Consider the following 22,519-nt stretch of genomic DNA (forward strand, 5'->3'; position numbering starts at 1 on the left):
TCGGAAAAATAATCACTTATAATACCACAAGAGCTTCGGGAAATACCCGATAATTTTGAAGCTCGTGTGGTATTCGGGGGATTATTTTTTCGTCCCAAATGTCGGCCAATAGAATTAGAATTTGTTTTTTATATATAGCAACTACCAGAGAAAATTTTCAAAAAATTATCAGTATAATACCATGTAGGTTGTACCACGTGACGTCGAATGGTGCAATTCTATTGGTCGATATTTGGGTCGGAAAAATAATCATTAAAACTAGTAAACCGTATTTCACAGCTGATCGCAATCTGACACCCACGTGTTGCCTGAATCTGCCACTCGCCGCGCCACTAGAGATATCCAAGAGGCCTATAGGGAACATTTGTTTTTGTAGATGGATCATGGAATATAATTTATTACATTTTGATTTTTTTTGTTTTCTTATAAAAAAAACCCGTAGCAAGGAACATGAAAACTGTCACCCATATTAAGGGCCCCGAAGACGATCAAACAGTTTGACTCAAACACGTAAATTTTAGTTTGACTCAAACCTATTTCATCGTTTACAAAGCTTGTTTGAACGGTTTGTCAAACATTTACGTGTTTGAAGCTTGTTTGATGAAATTTCATATTTTCGTTGTATTTGACGCGCCGTTTGATCGTGTTCCGACGCGTTTGAAGGTTTGAACAAACCCGGCTTAGTTTAGTGCTGGATTATGAAGTAGAAAAAGAGAAAGAAGTAGTTTCTAGCACTTTCTGTAGATGTTCGTGGGTAAAACGATATTATGTTAGTCCATACTCCATAGTCCATACCATTCTTTGGACCAGTCTTTTTCTTTTTTTTTCTCTTCTGACGGAGGACATTAACGCAGGGCCCCTGCAAAGGCTACTGGCGCCTGTGTGCAAAAAAAGGATTTTGACGCCCCTTTAGGCAATTTTTTGGGGCTTTAGTTTTGGCGCCCCTAAAGATGGCAATTTGGCGCCTCTAGAGGATGGCACCCGTGTGCATTGCACACATTGCACATATGGTAGCGGGGGCCCTGCATTAATGTTATAAACATAAGATAAGAAAATCGCGATCCTCGTTTTAGAATCTAGAGCATCTTCTGCACCTGCAATTCACAAGACCTGTACTCGACAGCGCGTATTGAATGAAACTGCGCAGTGTCGTTTGACAAACCGTTCAAACCGACATCAAACGGTTGCATCAAACACGTAAGGTTTGAATCAAACCGTTTGATCGTCTCGGGGGCTCTTTAGAACGCACAAACTATAGTAGTCGCGGTTTTTGAGGTTTTTCACAGGAATTTATCTTTCACTAGCGTTGTTGATTGGTTAATTTTTTTTACGTTAGCCAATCAAAAGCTATAGTAAATATAGGTCTACCAGAATCTGATGGCAAAAAGTGAGAAAATTAATTGACTAGCAATACCGGGGTAATTGAAATAAAACATTTTGATCCTTTTCTTTCTTATAGCGGCTGATTCTGTGTGTTAAACATGCAAATATAAAAATTTATCCAATGAGTTTATATTTTTGGAAAATCTGTTGTCAAAATTGCCATCAGATTCTTGGGTAGATCTATTGTTTTTTGAGTTTTTTGACAGGAGTCACGAAAACTCAGAAACCGGGTTAATGACATAAATAAAACCTTGCATTATATTATTATGCCGCTTGAACGTGTGCTTTACCACGCGTTTTTCCGCAAATACTACTTTTTCCGATCATCCTTCGACACAATAACTATAATGTATGAATAAATTACAATATTTATAGATATCGTCGATAGGGACCCGTTTATAATATAATATTGTGTAAATGTTTAAGTTAAGGTCAGTGGACACAGCTAACTGACATATTGCTCGTGTAGACAATACTTAGCGTATCTTATCTCACTTAAATTATAAGCCATAAATATTGTTTACTTCAACATGTAAATAACAAACTGTTTTAATTAATTATTCATGGACTTTGTAAATTATTAATACCTTATTTTAGCTCACACACTACCTTTCTGCGACCTCTTGTTTCTATTATTTAATTCTAATTCATCTTATTTGCAACTTGATACTTACGTACCTATTAATTAATAATTTCTAGCTTATTTGAAATGTTATATGAATTTATGATTAAAGAAATATAGATAATATGAATTACATTTAAATATAATATAAATCTCAGCTGAATTCTTATATTTGATTACTTACTAAAATGTGTAAATCAGGCTTTAAATTTGAGCTCTATTTACAATTTACATAGACAGCAGACGTTTTAAGGTCAGTTCACATGGGTGACTCGAGCTCGACAACGCATTTTTAAGGTTGCAAATTAAAATTAGAGTTTACTAGCTGTCCCGTTTTCGTTTCTTTGCCATATATAAAGTATTTCGCCCGTATTATTTTATTGAAGTGACTAAAAAAGTATGTCACCATGGCAACGTCCATCGCTATCCCGTCGCACAAAAAATGGTTGCCGTCAGATTCGAGTTGTAATAATTTACTATTATTTATTCAACAAATACACTTATCAATATTATTTTTAACAAAAAATTAAAACCGACTTCCAAGGTAAAAACAATAATAACATCCTTATAATATGAACTAAAAAGTATTAAATAACTTTTCCTATCTAATAGTGCCTTTTTCCGAATTAGGCTAAACCTCAACTATTTCTGTACTCAATCTTCATCATTTTGAAGTCAGTACCAGATAGCTGAATCTTTAGTTCTCCGACAGAATATTTGAAACTTTTGGAACTGGCACCGACTTCAAAATTATGAAGATTGAGTACAGAAATAGTTGAGGTTTAGCCGAATCCGGAGTTCTCTTAGTATCTTCGGAACCATAGTATACCTTGGTGCAAAATCTTGCGTTTTGGTAGCATATGTTTGGGATGCTTCTCATAAAACTAAAATCACCATATGTTTCCATATAAATTTTGAGGAGTTCCCTCGATTACTCATGGATCCCATTATCAGATCACCACTTTTGTGAAAATGGGCCCAAATTGGAGTGAAACCTCCAATTTGGTCCAATATAACAAAATAAAAATTTTGAAAATCGGTTCACAAACGGCGGAGTAGTGGTCGAACATACAAAAATAAAAAAAAATATATATATCCACAGCTGAATATATAACCTCCTCGTTTTTTGGAAGTCGGTTAATAAAAAGCACCCAGTAGCCGATTCTCAGACCCACTGAATATGCATATAAAATTTGGTTAAAATCAGTAAAGCCGTTTCGGAGGAGTACGCGGCCTAACATTGTGACACGAAAATTTTTTATATAAGATTAGATTACAGACGAAGAGGATACACGTTTAAATACAAATTAAGTGCTCACTTTGAGCACCGCGCTGCGATTCGATTTTGAAAAAATTATTATTGTTGCCTGGCCTCGTGTCCGTGTCTTGCTTAGTTTTTTTTTGTACCGCGATTGATCTTAATAATTATTTATTAAAGTCAGTTAGTTATTCCTAATTATTCAACTCTTAAACTGTAAAGTACTCCTGTTTTTTAAGTAGATTTGATTTATCTCTTTTAGGTAGAGACGTCAACTCATAGTTCCTACTTTTTTTATTTTTGAAAACCTTTCAAAAAATTAATTATTTATAATTAATTACTCGTTTGTAAAATAAAAATATTATTTAAAATTGATTTTAATAGTACAATTTTGTGTTATTAAATTTTTCGTAGCCACAATTATTGTTAAAAATATGATGGTGCTTATATTAATATAAATTAAAAGTAAGTTGAAACGGACTCTATGTAGAGAACACTTGCTCAGACAGTGTATAAAATACAGGGTGTAACAAAACTAAGACGTGATAACTGATAATAGTTTGGGCGTGTGGTGTGCCTTATGTTATATTATTAGTTCACTGTGAAAGCAGCAGCACTAAAGGGTTACTTTTGAGTTTTGACTTCTATGTTTCTATGAGACATTCCCGAAACGTTGTAATTTTTCCCATGCAATAAAATTATTAAAAAGTAACTCTTTTACACTGTGCTATTCGTGTAAACTTTTTACAAGGGAACATACACAACCCAAACGCTACATAAATGTAAATATCGCTTTGTTTTTTACTGCCTTTGTATACACAATTTGAATACATTGATATTAAAAGTATATTATAGCGGATAACTTCAAAGAGTACTTGTCTACCAGTGGAGCCGACATTTCGCTAGCGAGTGGACGAAAGGACATACGCGAGGATCTCATTTTCACTATAGCTACGTTAGACGTCTTGTCGATAGTATTCGAACTAGTCGTGTCGGTATTTAAAATGGCACATATTTTTTTATAATATAAATTTATTTTTAGTATTTAATATTAATTAATTGTTCGGTGTGTTGTAAACTAAACGAAAATGGATGAAGCCTTTGCACATTTGGAGACGAAGAAGGACTCTAAGAGTATCGCTCCGGATGGGGGTTGGGGCTATCTCGTCTGTCTCGGAGTGGGATTCACATTTGTGAGTACAATTTTTTGCATCCATACTAATAATATTAATGCGATGTGTGTCTGACCGTAATTTGGTATGGAGATATTTTAAGTCCCGAAAAAGGACATAAGTAGGTTACTTTTTCTCCTAGAAAAATGTACGGTTCCCGTGCAATAAACGAAATTTTGCCGTAACGGAGATGCGGGCGTCATGTCCTTGTTTACATATTTTAAAAGTGATTTCTAGATGAACAACTTGTTTATCGAAGAATTAAGGTCATACAGAAAAGTAAGTTTTTAATTTCTTATCTAAGTATGTAAGTAATTAAATATTATTTTATGGATCTAGATAATTTATATTTATTTACTGTCTGTAAAAACAAACTAATTAATATTTTATTTTCTTTTTAACTACTACCTGGGAAGCTAAATAATATTATTTAGTATTAAAAATATTTGACCGGTCTTGTAAAGCTGCTTTCTGTTTAGAGTTTAGAGAATACCATTGTAACTTTACAATATCCTACTAATATTATAAAGGCGAAAGTTTGTTTGGATGTATGGATGTATGGATGTTTGTTACTCTTTCACGCAAAAACTACTGAACGGATTTTGATGAAACTTTACAACAATATAGCTTACTAGCTGTTGCCCGCGACTTCGTCCGCGTGGACTTTAGTTTATAGCGCGCGGTGTCAACAAAATTTGTGTCAAATTTAAAAACTTTTTTAAAACCCTGGTAAGTGGTACCCCTCTTAGGGCCGCGCTACACCGGAATGGCAGCGCTGAAAGTGCTCGCTTCGCCGCTGCCATTCCGGTGTAGCGCGGCCCTTAATAAATCAAAATACCCAAAAACAGCTGTGCAGTGTGCACATAATCTATACTAATATTATAAATGCGAAAGTATCTCTGTCTGTCTGTCTGTCTGTCAGTCTCGCTTTCACGCCAAACGCCAAAACTACCGAACCGATTGTAATGAAATTTTGTATACAGATAGTCTAAAGCCTGAGAAAGGACATCGGCTACTTTTTTACTGGAAAAAAGGGTTGTCAGGGGGTGAAAATGCGTAAATTTGTTCAAATTAAGTTAGTTCCAAAAATTCATAATAGATGGCGCCGTGCGTCTTCTACATCGCGCTGACGCTTGCTCTAAAGTCTTTCTTTAAGAGGTGGTACCATCTTACATTTAAGTTTCGATTTTTTTCGATTGTTATATATATTCTACGGTATTAAATAACTCAGTACTTTATCTGTGCAGTGACGTAACCTTAAACCTATCAATGATAAATAATTTATGGGTAAAGTTGTGTAATTGGCGGGCTAAATAAGCTTTAAAATTTGGCATAAAATATAAAGTTTAACATAAAAAAATGAAATTCTTATTGTGTGCACACTGCACAGCTGTATTGATTTAAGGGGTACCAGGGTTTTTCATAAAAGCTTTTGACACCAATTTTGTTGACATATAAACTGAAGTCCACGAACGAAGGACGAAGTCGCGGGCAACAGCTAGTAACTAATAAGAATGATTAGTTCTGTGTTACAATGAAGTAAAAAATAAAACGCCATCTGTTGAATCGTATTAGAACTAAACTGTTCATTGCATCGATATATTTCTGGATTTTTTTATAATATTATACATAAAATATATTTAAGTAAAAAATAAAATGCCATCTGTTTTCATATATTATAATTAAAATGTTGATTGCATTGATATATTTTCTGGATGGAATATAGGCCAACACGGTACACAACTCCTTTATTTTAGAGCGCCTTCTGTTGTCAACTTGTCACATATATTAGAAATGCAGTAGGAGTTCTATAAGATAAGATAGATTGATTATTATTATACCAAGTGATAATATTATTAAACATAATATTCTAACGTATTAAAAACTATAAACAAAAACATAATAACTAATAGGTATGATTAGTTCTATGTTACAATCATGAAGCTAATATAGAGAGGAGGTGTCGTAATCGAATTTCCTTAAGAAACGACGCGTGATAATTTGCGGGGTGAGGGGGTGTCAAGCTCCGCCCACTTTTCAGTATTTCATCTATCGGCTAAAAGCTAAACTACTAGCTTAGGTCGATGTTGATGTTACTACGTAGTTCAGCTATCTAACACTAGATGTCAAAATTCTTGAATATTATGGGACGTACTCAGACTTTTTTATTCAGAATAAATTTTTGCAATTAATGTTCTCTGAACGTCTACATGATGCCTACGCCACCGGTGATAGAAAGCAACTTCCGTCGCCCATGGACACTCGCAACATCAGCAGAGCTACAGGTGCATTGCCAGCCTTTAAAGAGGTAATAGGGGGGGGGGGAGGGGGGGGGGGGGGCTTTTTTTATTCAATTTCTCCGGTCAAAGTTAAAGTTAAATTTACCTTAACTATAACCATAACTTTAACAACTTTAACTTTAACCACGCCTCTGGTGCAACCCATTACCCAACCTTAAGGTATTACCTTGTTTTTGGTCAACCCCGTGGCAGCTTCAACTCCTTCAGTTAAGTACTTTTTATTTTTGAGCGAATCCAAAATTTTCATGAAAAAGATTTGTGGTAATATTTTATCAATGAATGTGATTCAGCTATTATTTTATTAATCAATTACTATAATAATATCACATATAATTACCTATTATTATCACAAAAAAAATTAAAACAAAAACTTAAAAGAAATGTCCGCAAATAAAAACGCGCGCGTCAACAATCAACATTATGGATATTTGTTACGTTCATAATAGTTATCCAAGATGACGATAGATGGCGCTTTATAAGTAATATGACAATAAAAGCTATATATGTACGGTTTTACCTATTAAATGTGTTTAAGACAAAGTGTATCACGGTTTTAAGTATTCAAGTATGATTATTGCAATAAACTTATGCAAAATTATAAGCATTTACGTCTGTATTATCTTTCAAAGGTCTGGCCATCTAGTGTCAAGTAGTATAATTAACGCTAAAAGCTAAAATGTTCTAGAACTTTTTATATTTAAATTACATTTAAAATTATTTACAAATGAAATGTCATGGTATTTATATTATCAGAACGTCTGTCTGAGTGTTTTCGACATTGTAAAACACAATACTTCATCCTTTCCTTGTTAAAAATGCAAAAAACACCAATTTATTGGGAGTCTCGTTACGTGTGCACCTGACAAACGCTGAAAGTGTACTGACTTAAGCCCCGCCCACAATGATGACGTCAGGACCTAGTTGAAAAGTGCACAGTTGCTTAGGCCATTTCCTCTCTATAATAGCTTGTGTGCTCTATAATGCTCTATAATGGTTACAATGAAGTAAAAAATATAACGCCATCTGTTGAATCGTATTAGAACTGAAATGTTCATTGCATCGATATATTTCTGGATTTTTATAATATTATACATAAAATATATTTAAGGTTTTTAAATTTTTGAAATTTTATTTTAATACACATCCAAGACCCAGGAACATTGAAAACTTTTTGTTCCGCCTGCGGGACTCGAACCCAGGACCCCCGGGATGAGCGCTGGCCACGCGCAATGCGAATTCATTTTCATCGATATTTTCATGGAAATAAGATATTTTCCCACATCAAAATGTAGCCTATGTCCTTTCTCAGACTCTAGAATAACCGTGTACAAAATTTCATTGCAATCGGTTCAGTAGTTTTGGCGTGAAAGCGAGACAGACAGACAGAGATACTTTCGCATTTATAATATTAGTATGGATACATCAGAATAACACATAGGCTACAATTTTAACCGACTTTCAAAATGGGGGAGGTGTTATGTTCGTTTTCTTATGTTCAACTATTACTCCGCCGTTTTAAACCGATTTTCAAAATTTTTCTTTTGGTATAAACAGGGTATCATCCCAATTTGGTATTATATACACAAAAGTGGTGATCTGATGAAGGATCCATAAGTAATCGAGGGAAATCCTCAAAATTTATAGGGAAACATGTGGTGACTTCGGTTTTGTGAGAAGAATATGCTACCAACAAGTAGGATTTTGCACCGTGGTATACCTGGTATACCGTGGAAGGTGCTGAGAGAACTCCTGGACGTTCTTTATAGATACAAGTTTGGGAGTTTCGGCGTTGTTTTAAGAACGGAAAGCATATGCTACTATGCAAATTACATTCATTATCATCATCACTACCATATTATACCTTCATGCATCGTCCCATGGTTAGGACTTATGAGCCTATAATGACCTTGTATTGGTACTTTTCATAGTCTTTTAGATCGAGACTCGAGTTTGTCAAGCTATAATAAAATAAAATAAAACTATATTTATGTAATATTATAAACCTGAAGAGTATGTTTGCTTAAACGCGTTAATCTCAGGAACTACAGGTCCGATTTAAAAACTTATTACAGTGTTAGATAGCTCATTTATCGAGTAAGACTATAGGCTATATTATATTATCACGCTAAGACTAATACGACCGAAGAAACCCAGGATAATGTGGGAAAAACGGGGGAAATATTAGAAATTACGATCTACTGGAGCAATTTTTATGGCGGCTGATATAGAGACCAAGTGAAGGGAGTAGGGACATAAGCTATTTTTTATGGGGAAATGTACGGTTTCCGTAAAATTCCTAATTTACGTGGGCGAAGCCGCGCGGGACATCTAGTGTTAAATTAAAATCTCGCTTTAAAAAGATAAAATACAAATTTTGATTCCATTGTACCATCGAGGATCCGTCATTTGGTCGGATCATGTTAATTGTGATCTGTTGACTGGTTTTGACGTAACGCGACCAAACTACGTAGGCAATATAGGCAATACGTAGTAATTTATTTTTTTCCTAGGAACCCTCGACGCGACATAAACTTGAACTACGCCACTTTTTGGATTAAAAAAATTGATATCTTTATAAAACATTTTTTCATACACTTCTATTAACTCAACATGGGAGGTTTTTTAAAAGCTATTCGTATCTAATAATAATATTGTCTTATAAGCAATCGGTCAAATCGTAGATTTGCAATTCAAAATAATAATGCCAATTCCTTTCTTACGTAAACCTACCGGTTTGCCACTTTAAAATAAAATTTATATCAGTATATTATGTATATTTGCTAAAATTACCTCGGAGATTTTGACGTGTAAATCCTGCTTTACTCATTTATTTTTATATCTTTATGTTTAAAATATGTACTAAGTCCTGGTACCTGAGAGCTTAGAAAATATTTTAATAGCGTTAAGCGCGACTGTCTTCTCAAAAACGCTAGCTCTCGAATACTTCGAATGTATATATATATATATATTATATATTATTGCCATTTAATATTATTACCATTAAAACAGCCAGGCTATTTTGGGGAATAAAAAAACCGCTACAGCGTGATCCACTTTTTCTTCCGGCTTCTACGATACGTAGATAATTTTCTTGTGACAACTACCAATAGGAATTTTGCAACTATAAGGAACTCTAAATATGCGTTATTCGATCTGCTCGTTTGTTAGGATTAGATAATATTAAGTATATTAGAATGAATATTTGCATATTCATTTAAAATTTTTGTTGCGCGAATCAGAATAATCAGCAATAGAACGTCATCCGCATTTAAATTTTTTGAATTATAGGTAGGTATGTTATAATATACGTTGGCTGCCCCCCATGCTGCTAGCCCAGTCGCGCTAAAATTAAATAAAGTCAGAATTTCTACGCCAATGTTGGGAGGTCATAAATAGCTTAAATACAAAAATTCGTTCAAATCAGACTGGTGCGTTAGCGGCCTATTTTTGACCACATCTTCTTTGTTTTTAATTACATACCTATATGATCGAAGCACACAGAGAAGAAAATGTGATCCGACCAGTGACATGGCACCCAACGTGTTTAACAAAATTTAAATTGATAGTATTTTCATTGATAGCATTTCCTTAAGCAAAAAATTATTCAAAGTCTATAAATAACTATAATTAAAGAGTATAATTATTTTAATTTGTTACGTCAAATTATGATTCAAGTTTTACACAACATAAAATTTTATAAATCTTTCTTTTAAAACTTAAACAATAATTTACAAAAAAATATCATCTTGTCGTTAAAAAAAAAATAAACTTTTTGTTTTTTATTTTTTATGATAAACGCTCAATAATTAACGGCACCGAGTTTAGAGAAGAGTTATTACACAAAATCCTAATATTGAATAATATTGTAATAAGTATACTATTTAGTACTTTCAAATGAAAATCAAAGGTGCCACTAATAGGATCATGGTCATCTTATTAGGACTCCTTAAATTTTTATTTTTTACAGCCACTCCTTAATCCTTTTTTAATACTTTGAAAAATATAATGTAACTTCCGTTGATATAATCCACAAAACACTTGATCCTTTCGACCTTGGCCGATCGGAACCGCAAGTAAAACGACCTAATGACATGATTATGTAAAATAAATTTTATTTCTCGACCACAGGCACTTACGTTATAAAAGACCAGATTGTAAAGTTTATTAAGACAAAAACATTGTTGTAGATTTTCTAATTGTGGAAACATGTTAATAGTGCATAGAAATTAATCAGTTTTAATTTTAATCTATGTTTTTCACTGTATGTTTTCCATGCAAATAAAAATAAAAAAATAAAAATAATACCTTCTCATCTTGTCTACGAATGTATTTTTCATAGATTTGATGTTATATTTTATTGATTGATTTCCGGAAACAAAATCTTCCTTCTCTAAAAGTACTTTAATACTGTGGGATATGCGTGGCCGCCACAAAGGAAGATCTTCCGACCGAGCGAGGTGGAATGCTCGGTCAGGCCGGAGCCCACGTGATACATCTCAGCTGTCGTATAATATATTATACCGACGCGCTTAGAAAACTTCGATAGCGCGATGCAGGAATGTTAGGCGAATTGTGGGTACCGCCACATCACTCCCCCCTGAAGACCGGAGGTCGAATCTTGAAGTCTTGTCGCTTGAGTCGCCAGTGCCAGTGAGTTCCAGTGAGTCGGAACTGTTGCACGTCAAAATACATATAACTTTGTTTAAAAAATTGTTATTATATTTTACTAGATGACGCCTGCAACTCCGTTGGACCAAAATTCGTTTAAATCGCGCGGGAACCGTAAATCCCGGGATTCAAATTAACTCCATACCAAATTTCAGCAAAATGGGTACAGTGGTTTAGGCATGAAGACCGGAGACAGACTGACAGAAGGACACACTTTCGCATATAATATTAGTATGGATAGTGGATACGACACGCGTCGAGTCGTGTTTTTGTGTCCCGGCCCTTAGGCTTCAAATGCTCAGTGACGAACATTAATTACTTAACTGTAATTAAATTTCAATGAACATTTTGACTTAGGCCCCAATCCCCATACAGTATAATCTATCTGTCAAACTCTTCATTTAAGAGGATTCCACACCGCCCTTTTTTCCATACAAACGTTGTCCCCTGTTTCCTCCCTGGATAATGCTATTAGAGTTATAATTTTTTTCCTGAATATCTACGGCCACTAATACAATGTCCCTATGTTTTCTTTTTTTTCATAATTTAATTATTAAATAAGATTAACGTTCATACGTTCAAAAACCCAAAAAAATGGCCAGATTTTCCACTGTGTTCAAACGTCCAGAAAACAGATTTGGCTAGATTATACAAAAAAAGCAAAACATAGGAACACAGCTCAAGCCTTTTTTTAATCTTTAATGAAAAAAGTACTTAAATCGGTTAAGTTTTGGAGAAGGAATCAGGGGACAACGAATCGTTGATTTTCTGGATTTTCTGCAGTTGTCTCTATCGCGTTCTGCGGTATAGGCTTGAGGTAAGGGAGACAGCTATAGATATTACACGTACTTTTTTTCATTTCTCTAGCCCCTGTTGTATCCTCTTAATAAAGGACATTTAGGTTTGATTCAGACCGCAACGCGACGCGTAGATGCATTTCTAAATTTATATGGATTTGACAGATTTGTCAAATCCATACAAATTTATGCCGCGCCGCGCCGCGCCTCGCCTCGCCTCGTCGCGTTGCGGTCTGTAAGGGAGATCGCAGACTTGATCGCACAAAAAGTCTGCCGTCTGCGATCTTCCTAAGGGTGGGTTGCACCAACTTACTCCATAACTGTAACTTTAACTATAACTACAGTGCAAAATGTCAAATCTTTGGTTTAAGTCAATACTGGACGCCATATTTAAATATGTATAACCATAGAGCTCGCCAAGGTTTTAAAAGAACGTGGCGAAAAAAAGAACTAACGCTGTCTGATGACAGCGTTAGTTCTTTTTTTCGATTTTTCTTTTCTTTTCTCTTCTTTTTGACTTTTCTATGATTAGAAAAAACGCCATTTTTGACAGTTCTCCTTTATCAGCAGCGCCCCCGCCCACGTTCATTTAAAGCGTTGTCGTACCAGCAACAGACATCTGTCAAATTCTGTGGTCAAAGTTAAGGTTAAAGTTAAGTTAACCATAACTGTAACTATAACCACGCTTCTGGTGCAACCCACCCTAAGTATTTAATATTCGCCTGTAACTGCTGCTCTCAGAGACGAATATTACTTACTTACCTAACTGTAGGTAATTAACGCAGATTTTGTGTTAAGTCTCATGCATCCTTCGATCGCGGATTCTTGGAAATCTATTGTTCTCGCGGCCCAAGTGGGCCTTATGGGAGTTGAGAGGTACTGTCAGTGAGAGGCCTAAATGTGGCAGTAAACGTGTACTTTCAAATTATCTTTTTTATAAAAACTTCTGTTTAGGTAATACACAAAACTTGACTTAGTTTTTACTGAATTTATAATAGAGGTAAATAGTTTTTACTGGTGACTTTATTTAAATTTGGTTAGCTAGGCTGGAGAGATACTGATATAGGTTTTGGTACAGAAAAAAACTACATGTTGTATCAATATGTTACAAAACATAGTGACAATTACTGATAAGTGATAATACATAAGGGTGTGTATGTGTTTCTTTATTCTTATAATATACAGTTAGGGATTGCAATCCGGCGTCATTTTCAATCCGGACCGGATTTGACCGGATTCCTATCAACCCGGCCGGGTCCGGCCGGATCCGACCGGATTGATGAAGCTGAACTACCTACTAGTAAAAATCATCCTAATTTTTGCATTTTAGTTCAAAAACAAGGCATTTGCATCTGTTGTAGATGACTTTTTTTTTTCAAAGCAAAGTAACCACTTTTCATATACCGTAGTGATTCGAACATGATTTCAAATATGCGTATAGTTGCCCAAGCATATATATGGCATTCTCGCAACATAGTCGGCCTAGTCCAGAGGAATGAGCAGATCAGTACGTCTGGGACTAAACCATGTAGAGCTTCTTCACGATGTTTCCGTACGAGCTTCCGTATTATGCACTTGAGATCTGAAAATGTCTCATTAGTTCACGCCTCCAGCCGGGATCGAATCAGCACCCTCTCGAGTGCGTATCATACGTCTACCCACTAGGTCACAAACGCTCCATTAGTTCAAAATAATTGAGTTATTCAAGTGTCATTAAACTTATATGTGGGTTGTTCATAAAAATAAATCATAAATATACAAAATTTAGTTTTTACCCAAATCAATGCAAAGAATTATAGACATCAAGAAAATAATTCACGTCCGCTTTGCCCACCCACCCTCGAGTACAAAAAGCGCTATTCGCGGACGACACGGCCCTTTTCTTTGCTCATCGCCAAATAGCTTTCGCGTCCAAAAAACTCCAAGAAGCAGTTACCGAACTCGGTAAATGGTTCGCTAAATGGAGAATTGAACTAAACCCCGACAAAAGTCACGCTATATTATTTAACGGACTAAAACGTAAGAAAATGCAACCTATTAGTCTGCACGGAAAATTAATTCCCGAAGTCACGGCTGTCAAATACTTAGGAGTAGTACTAAACAAGTCGATGTCATTCACGAACCATATATCGAATACCGTACGTAAAGCCGTACCGTATTATACAAATTATATCCTTTACTCAACGCAAGTAGCAAAATGTCCTTAAGACATAAGCTCACCTTATACAAAACATGTATAAGAACGATACTCACTTATGCGTGCGTCTCTTTCGCACACATAAGTGACAATCAGATGAACCAATTGCAACGAGTACAAAACCGTTTTTTGCGCATGGCAACAGGTGCCCCCCGTTACATGCGAAACATCGACTTGCATAGAGACTGCAAGCTTATCACTATCAAAGCCTATATCAAAGAACTCTCAGAGAGATTCTTTGAGAAAGGCAAAGTACATCCCAATCCGCTCATTCGTAAGGCTGTGGACTACGAATATGACGCATCATTCCGATACCCCTTCAGACGGCCTAAGCATATCTTAGCCGACCCTGTAGACCCCATCACAGAATACGTAACGTACTGTGTACAGTTACGTAAACACAAATCACACTCACCCGCGTGGTTAGTACTGCACCGGGGACGACGCCGGCGCCTTCCCCGAGGACTTAACACGACCCGAATGACAAACAGACAGACCGACCGAAATCCGGTGCCGAGCTCGATCCCGGGTTCGAGTTCGCATGCGGATAGCATAGGAACACACCTAAATCATGACCGCGACCGCGACATTGTCGTAGAGAGCTCTACCAATTACTTTGACATTAGAACATACACGCGTATGTCACCCCAACCGGACTCGGAAGGGGAGAGGGACGGCCCTCTTTTAAGCAATAGCATTAATAACTTGAGCTCATCTACCGCGATAACTCGTACGCAGCTAGTTTGTGCTACCGCGCGCGAGCAGCCTCACTCGTCTGAGAGTGAGTAAGGGGTCGGACCCCTTAAGAGCAGGGGGGACCCGTGTCCCCACGTCAGATAAAAATAGCTTATTTTCGTAGCTCTCCCCAATATTGCCCGACTAGAATGTCACACGTGTGACTTTAGGGGAGGGGGCCAGGCCCCCCTCATTGTTTATTTCCAAACCAACTAGCAACAGACTAGTTATAGCCACGATTAAACTACCATGGTCTTAACCAGACCAGTAGCTTAGACCCTTTCGAAAAAAAAAAAAAAGAAAATAATTAAAACTTCGCTGTAGTTAATAGCGAGTTGATATTTATATTAACGATTTGTTAATTATAATTTAAAAGTAACTAACCAACCAATGCGAAAAGGAGATCAGAAGACGTATAGGTATGGCCAAGAATGCAATGTAGTAGCTCCAAAGAATATTGAAAGATCGTAACATCTCACGGAAGACAAAAATCAAACTTGTCCAGTCCTTAGTCTTCTCCATAATATTATTATTCACCTACGGAGCGGAGACGTGGACCCTTAAGAAAGCGGATCGCGATCAAATTTACGCCTTCGAGATATGGTGCTGGCGGAAAATGCTCCAAATACCATGGACCGCCTTTCGTACCAACACCTCCATCCATCCTTAGTAACATAAATATAAAAACAAAGAGTGGTCGACATGCCTACGAAGAGTTTTGGATTTCTTTGGTCACATCGCAAGAAAGGATGGCTATAACCTTGAACAGCTTGTGGTTACAGGCGAAGTTGACGGTCGCCGTTCAAGAGGCCGAAGCCCTATTAGATGGTCTGACCAAGTGCGCACTACGCTAGACACCGGCCTTCATGACGCCCTCCATTCAGCCAAGGATCGCCACAGATGGCGTAATGTGGTCACCTCTAAACTCATAAAGGGGAATCACTTCAGCAATGAGGGACCCGACGCGAGGAGGAGGAACCAACCAAAGTGTGACCACCAAAGCGTCACCTGGTAAACTACTTCTAATAAAGCAGCTCCTGGCTGAAAGGCCCTTACAGCTTCTATTAAGACACTAGTGTACTAATTTGCTTTGTCAGCCAAATATTATCATAAAAACAATATAAAGCTTAAACACCACGCGTAACGTATTTGAAGCACCTTTTTCATGCAACGACCATATCAGTTTGCTACCAACTACTAGCACCGGATCCGGTCTCCGGAATCGGTATATTGGGACCGGATCCGGTAACCGTAAAATGATACCGGATCCGGCGAATTTCCGGATCCGGTTTTCCGGATTGCAATCCCTATATACAGTTCACTGTAAAAGCAGTAGCGCTGAAAGAGTAACTTTCTTTTTAGTTATGTATGGGCAAAGTTATGACGCTCGCGCTAGGAGTAGGACGCTTGCCCATACATACAATCATCTTCATCTCCAATCAGCAGTACCGTATGTAATTTTATAGCTATATTGCGCACTTGCCGGGGTGTCGCACTTTGCCACACTCATTTCACCTACCGTAATATATTGTTTAATGTATGATGGTACCCTTGGTTATCATAATACATACTATATTATGATATCCTTGTAAAATATACTTTTCACTAATTTTTCTTTTAACTTATAACGGATTTTTGTTTCAGATGCTGGGATTTGGATCGTCGAATGCGTTTGGTATACTGTTCAACGACTTCTTCCTGGAGCAAGGCAGCGCCAGTGGCCTGCCGCTCGTCATTGGCATTTACAATGGAGCGTTGTCTATCTCTGGTAAGTTCCCCCATATTTTTACGCACGTTTTTTGTGACCGGTAGGCCATACTTCAGTGGACCTTTTCGGAATGTAAGTATTAGGTAAGTAGTAGCTGTTGCCCGCGACCTCGTCTGCGTCAGTATATAATAGCAAACATAGATTATAGACGTTCCGCGCGGCTTCGCCCGCCTAAATTAGATATTTCACAGACAAATTAGTCCACAAAAAATAGCCTATGATCCTTTACGTGGTCTACTTCTTATCTGTGCCAAATAACAGAAAAATTGCTCCAGTAGTTCGTGAGATAAGCCCTTTCAAATAATTTCCCCCTATTTCTTCGCTCCTATTGTGTTAGCGTGATAAAATATAGCCTATATCCTTCCTCGATAAATGGACTATATAATACTGAAATAATTTTTCAAATCAGACCAGTAGTTCCTGAGATTAGCGCGTTCAAACAAACAAACAACCAAACTTATAATATTAGTATAATAGGTACATTCCGGAAAGGTTCACTGCAGTATTATCTAAAATTCATATCTATACTTCCATACTAATATTATTAATGTAAAAGTGTGTCAGTCTGTCTGTTACCTCTTCGCGCCCAAACCACTGAACCAATTTTGCTAAAATTTGATATGGAGATATTTTGAGTCCCGGGAACGGACACTTTTTACTTCGGAAAAATGTACGGTTCCCGCGCGATAAACGAGTTTTGGCGCAACGGAGTTGCGGGCGTCATCTAGTAATCTATATTTCGGTAACTTGTCTTACGTAGCCGTCGTCACATACAAGCTTGTCATTATTATTTTTTACAAAATATCCATTTTAGCCAATCATATTATTAAAAAAAACCCAGATATTATGGTATACTAGCTGTTGCTCGCGACTTCGTCCGCGTGGACTTTAGTTTATAGTAATTGTTCCCGTATTGAGTCGTTTACGCGCAAATCAGAAAAGTATATTGTGTGGGAACCGCACATTTTTCCGGGACAAAAAACATTCCTTGTCTCAGATTCAAATTAGTCCTCCAGCCCTATCTCCAATCTCCATGCCAAATTTCATCAAAATAGATTAATAAATAGTTTAGGCGAGAATCATGAAAGTTTATTGTGCGGGAACCGTATATTTTCCGGGATAAAATTAGTATTCCTTGTCCTTTCCCGAGACTGAAAGTATTGCCATACCAAATTTCATCAAAATAAATCGAATAGTTTAGGCGATAATCATAAAAGTTTATTGAGAAGAACCGTACATTTTCCAAGACAAAATTAGTATTCCTTGTCCTTTCCCGAGACTCAAAGTATCTCCATACCGAATTCCATCAAAATGGAATGAATAGTTTACGCGCAAATCATAAACGTATATTGTGCAGTAACCGTACATTTTCCGGGACAAAATGTATCATGTAGTAGTTCTTTTTCGGGACTCAAAGTATCTTTATACCGAATTTCAGCAAAATGGGTCCAGCCGTTTACGTGTGATGTCGTGACCACGCGAAACATAACTTTCCGCGCAGCTTCGCCCGCGTAAATTAGATATTTCACAGACAAATTAGTCCACAAAAATAGCCTATGATCCTTCACGTGGTCTACTTCTTATCTGTGCCAAATAACAGGAAAATTGCTTCAGTAGTTCGTGATAATTTATATAAGCCCTTTCAAATAATTTTCCTAGGGTTTTGACGTAAGTAATTTGTGAATGACCAATAGTTCTGCGGTCTTAAGAATCAACGGTTAATGTCCATTAACTATTCGCTTTCATTGAATTATTGTCGTTTAGATTAATTAGGAATAATTAAGGGTAGATAAGATTCTCTGTGAGATTTAGGTCAGCGCGTTACTGACACTAATTACTGTAGTTTAACTATTTTAACAGACAGTTAATTGAATACAAATGCCGATGATATACAATATCGTCAGTAACCCTGGTCATCTATTGATTCGCTCGATATTATTAAGAGGAGTCCACACCGCCCTTTTTTCCATACAAACGTTGTCCCCTGTTTCCTCCCTGGATAATGCTAGTAGAGTTATAATTTTTTCCTGAATATCTACGGCCACTAATACAATTAATACAATGTCTCTATGTTTTTTTTTCATAATTTAATTATTAAATAAGATATGAACGTTCAAAAACCCAAAAAAATGGCCAGATTTTCAAGCCTTTCTTTAATCTTTAATGAAAAAAGTACTTAAATCGGTTAAGTTTTGGAGAAGGAATCAGGGGACAACGAATCGTTGATTTTCTGCAGTTGTCTCTATCGCGTTCTGCGGTATAGGCTTGAGGTAAGGGAGACAGCTATAGATATTACACGTACTTTTTTTTCATTTCTCTAGCCCCTGGTGTATCCTCTTAATGGCAACAATACAAAGCATAATTAATTGAAATGTTGAAACATTCATTTCTGTGTTTACTGCGCCAGAAAGCATAATATTCTGTGTGTGTGTGTTAACGCTTGTAGGGTTTTTTGGCACACTCAGAACACAGAATCTAGATTCTGATCTAGATAGAGCCTTAACGGTTTACACTACAGCATCTGAGCTTGAGTCTTCTAATTAGATTCGTCAGTTGTGTACAGAGATACAAAAAATCGATCAAGTGCGAGTTGGACTCGCGCACGAAGGGTTCCGTACCATTATAAAAACAAAAATGCCAAAAAATTGTGTTTTTGTATGGGAGCCCCCTTGATTATTAAGTTTATTTTAATTTTACTATTAATTATTAAAGAATAAATACAATTGAGTATTTTGTGAACATTTCAAGTGCCTACCTTTTGTCGTTATTGATATAGAGTACAAAATAGCAAAAAAATCACGTTTGTTGTATGGGAACCCCCCTTTAACATTTAATTTAGTTTGTTTTTAGTATTTTATTGTTATAGCGGCAACAGATATATCTATTACCTACACAAACTGTAAAAATTTCTGAAATCTAGCCATAGCGGTTCTTGAGATACAGCCTGGAGATAGACAGACAGACGGACAGACAGACATCGAAGTCTTAGTAATAGGGTCCCGGGTAGTGGGTACGGAACCCTAAAAAAGGCTATTTTTACCCGACTACGGCAAAGCAAAAAGGTGACATTGACCTGTATTTTATTGTAAGGTTATCCTATAATTGGGAAAATATGTCTGTCTCATCTGTCTCATCTGTCTGTCTGTCGGCAATCTCTTCACGCTTAATCCGCTTAATCGATTTTGATGAAAATTGGAATAATACTACAACCAATACTTGCAAGTTGCAACAAAGTTGCGGGCATCACATAGCTTGAAATTAATTAAATTATAATGATTTAAATATTCAGGCATTCAAGAAATCAGATTGCGCCACTGACAAGTGTTATTTATATTTTCTATCCCAAAACATTTCAAAGGTACTTGATAAACTTAAATAATAAGCAGTTATTAACATTTGATGAGCCTTCATTAAAACATTACATTATCTAGTTATCTGTTATACATAATTTGTGAATTTAAAGAATGTTAAATAATTCTTACAAACAAAGTAAATCTGCTAATTCTTTTGAATGACATAAATATTTACATTGGATTATAATAATATGCATTATCGAAGCACTGATAAAAGCATGCAAATATTATGCATTAATAACTTCGGTCATAATTGGGGTATATTGATGAATAATAACAATTGTGTTTCAAAAGAAGCACTTATTCCCGGACGTGCTATTAATGGTGACTGAATTAAGGACTTTCAGCAAAAATGTGTCAAACGAATGTGCAATAAAACCTGAAAAATAGATCGCAAATGCGCAATAACAATATACTGAAAATGACACTATATTATAAGTTAGAAACTGCTGGACTAAACTATAATAATATGTATGCGATTTTTATGAATGACATCATGGGCGTACCCAGGTTCTGGGACAGGGGGGGGGGGGGGCAAATTACCCAGGTTCTGGGCCAGGGGGGGGGGGGCAAATTACGAAGATTCTGGGCCAGGGGGGGGCAAATCAGATTTTTTATAAGCTAGGTGTTTATAAAGAATAAAAAATTAATATTTTTTAGTTGTAAAAATATTGTATTGCAAACAAATGCCAAAAATTCGTTTCATTATTTTTAATTTAAAGATGAAAGTACTAGGTAATATACTTAGTAGGGACGGACGTCAACATGATCCAGGGGGGGGCAGCTGCCCCCCCCTGCCCCCCCTCGGTACGCCCATGAATGACATCTTGATACCTGATAAATTAAATAAGTCAATTACCATGTAACATCTAGGCATTTCGTTTAGAATATTCGTATTCCTTTGCTAGTTGGCTAAATACTATTTATCGGTATTTTCCAGGTTTTCTCAGCGGGATTGCCCTGAAGAAGTACAGCTTCCGTCAGGTGGGGCTGGTGGGAGCCGGACTGTTCGTGTTGGGGGATGTGCTCACCATCTTCGTCCAGAAGACTTACCAGCTCGCCTTCACGTTTGGTGTTATCCGAGGTGAGCTTATGAGTGGTGACGTCGACATTTTTTGACACGAGGATTTTTATTACATTTTTAGATAATGCGAGGTTTTTTTTAAATAAAATAAGGGGGCAAACGAGCATACGGGTCACCTGATGGAAAGCAACTACCGCCACCCATGGACACTCGCAATATTAGAAAGCTGTAGGTGTGTTGCCGGCCTTTTATGAGGGAATGCAGTCTCTTCTTGAAGGTTTGCATGTCGTAGGTTTTTATGCCTTTTTTCTCCACTCCTGCTCTAACTTATACGCTGTGATTCCTCGCATACCTCAGCTTTATTACGATTCGGCTTATTACAATTATCTCTAATTGCACACTCGTCAAAAATAATAGGGGAAGGACGACACACAACAAAATCTCGGCCAGTTTTACTAGGCTGGTACCGCCGAGATTTTGTTGTGTGCCGTACGTGGCGACGCGACGCATTGATAGTATGGCGCACACATACAAGCCGCGCGCGGTGCCTTTGTATGAAGATAACTTACTTCCCCTCCTTTTACTATGCCAATAGTGCTCGTATGACGGTACATCAGCGAAATTGATTATATTGGTATATATGCATACAGTATACCTTAATAATTTGGTCGGGCTCTGTCAAAACCAGGCGAGAGATTACAACTAATATTGACTTTACATAACATGACCAATTAATAACGTAGGTCTGCCATAGTCAATTATTTCTCTGATAATACCTAGAGTTCATAATATTGTGTCTTCTAAATTCATACAAAATCTTTACATCAATGCATATTCTTATGACTTTCATTTCATTCTACTTTAATTCTTATCGGGTAAATCCTTTGTTTATATTTAGCATAATAATTAAGATATCTTGCACGCACATTGCACACCTTATCATAAGTAACGTAAACGTAGTAAGACAAATACAATTATTTCCACCAGTTTGTTTGAGACATTAGCTTTAATCAAATAGGCGGCCTTGTCATTCCAAGAGCTAAAAATAAATCCTACTAACCTACTACTTAATATTATAAAGTCGAAAGTTTGTGAGTTTGTATGTTTGTTACTTCTTCACGCTTAAACGGCTGGAGCGATTTCGACAAAATTTTACGAGAAGGAAGGAGCTGACATCCTTGATTAATACATAGGCTACATTTTTAACCATTTTCCAAAATAGAAGAGATGTTATTTTCGTTC

General features: G+C 36.5%; 1 protein-coding gene across 1 annotated transcript in view; it reads left to right on the top strand.

The window, feature by feature from the left end:
* Positions 1-4,157: 4,157 nt before the first annotated feature.
* Positions 4,158-22,519, top strand: part of LOC121729172 (monocarboxylate transporter 7-like) — a 38,187-nt gene continuing 19,825 nt past the window's right edge. Inside the window, exons 1-3 of the mRNA XM_042117602.1 lie at positions 4,158-4,456; positions 16,777-16,900; positions 21,194-21,337. Coding sequence (XP_041973536.1) covers positions 4,352-4,456; positions 16,777-16,900; positions 21,194-21,337 — 373 coding nt within the window. The 5' untranslated portion in view covers positions 4,158-4,351. The remainder of the gene's footprint in view (positions 4,457-16,776; positions 16,901-21,193; positions 21,338-22,519) is intronic.

Source organism: Aricia agestis, chromosome 7 (assembly GCF_905147365.1).
Source record: "Aricia agestis chromosome 7, ilAriAges1.1, whole genome shotgun sequence".
Lineage (NCBI taxonomy): Eukaryota > Metazoa > Arthropoda > Insecta > Lepidoptera > Lycaenidae > Aricia > Aricia agestis.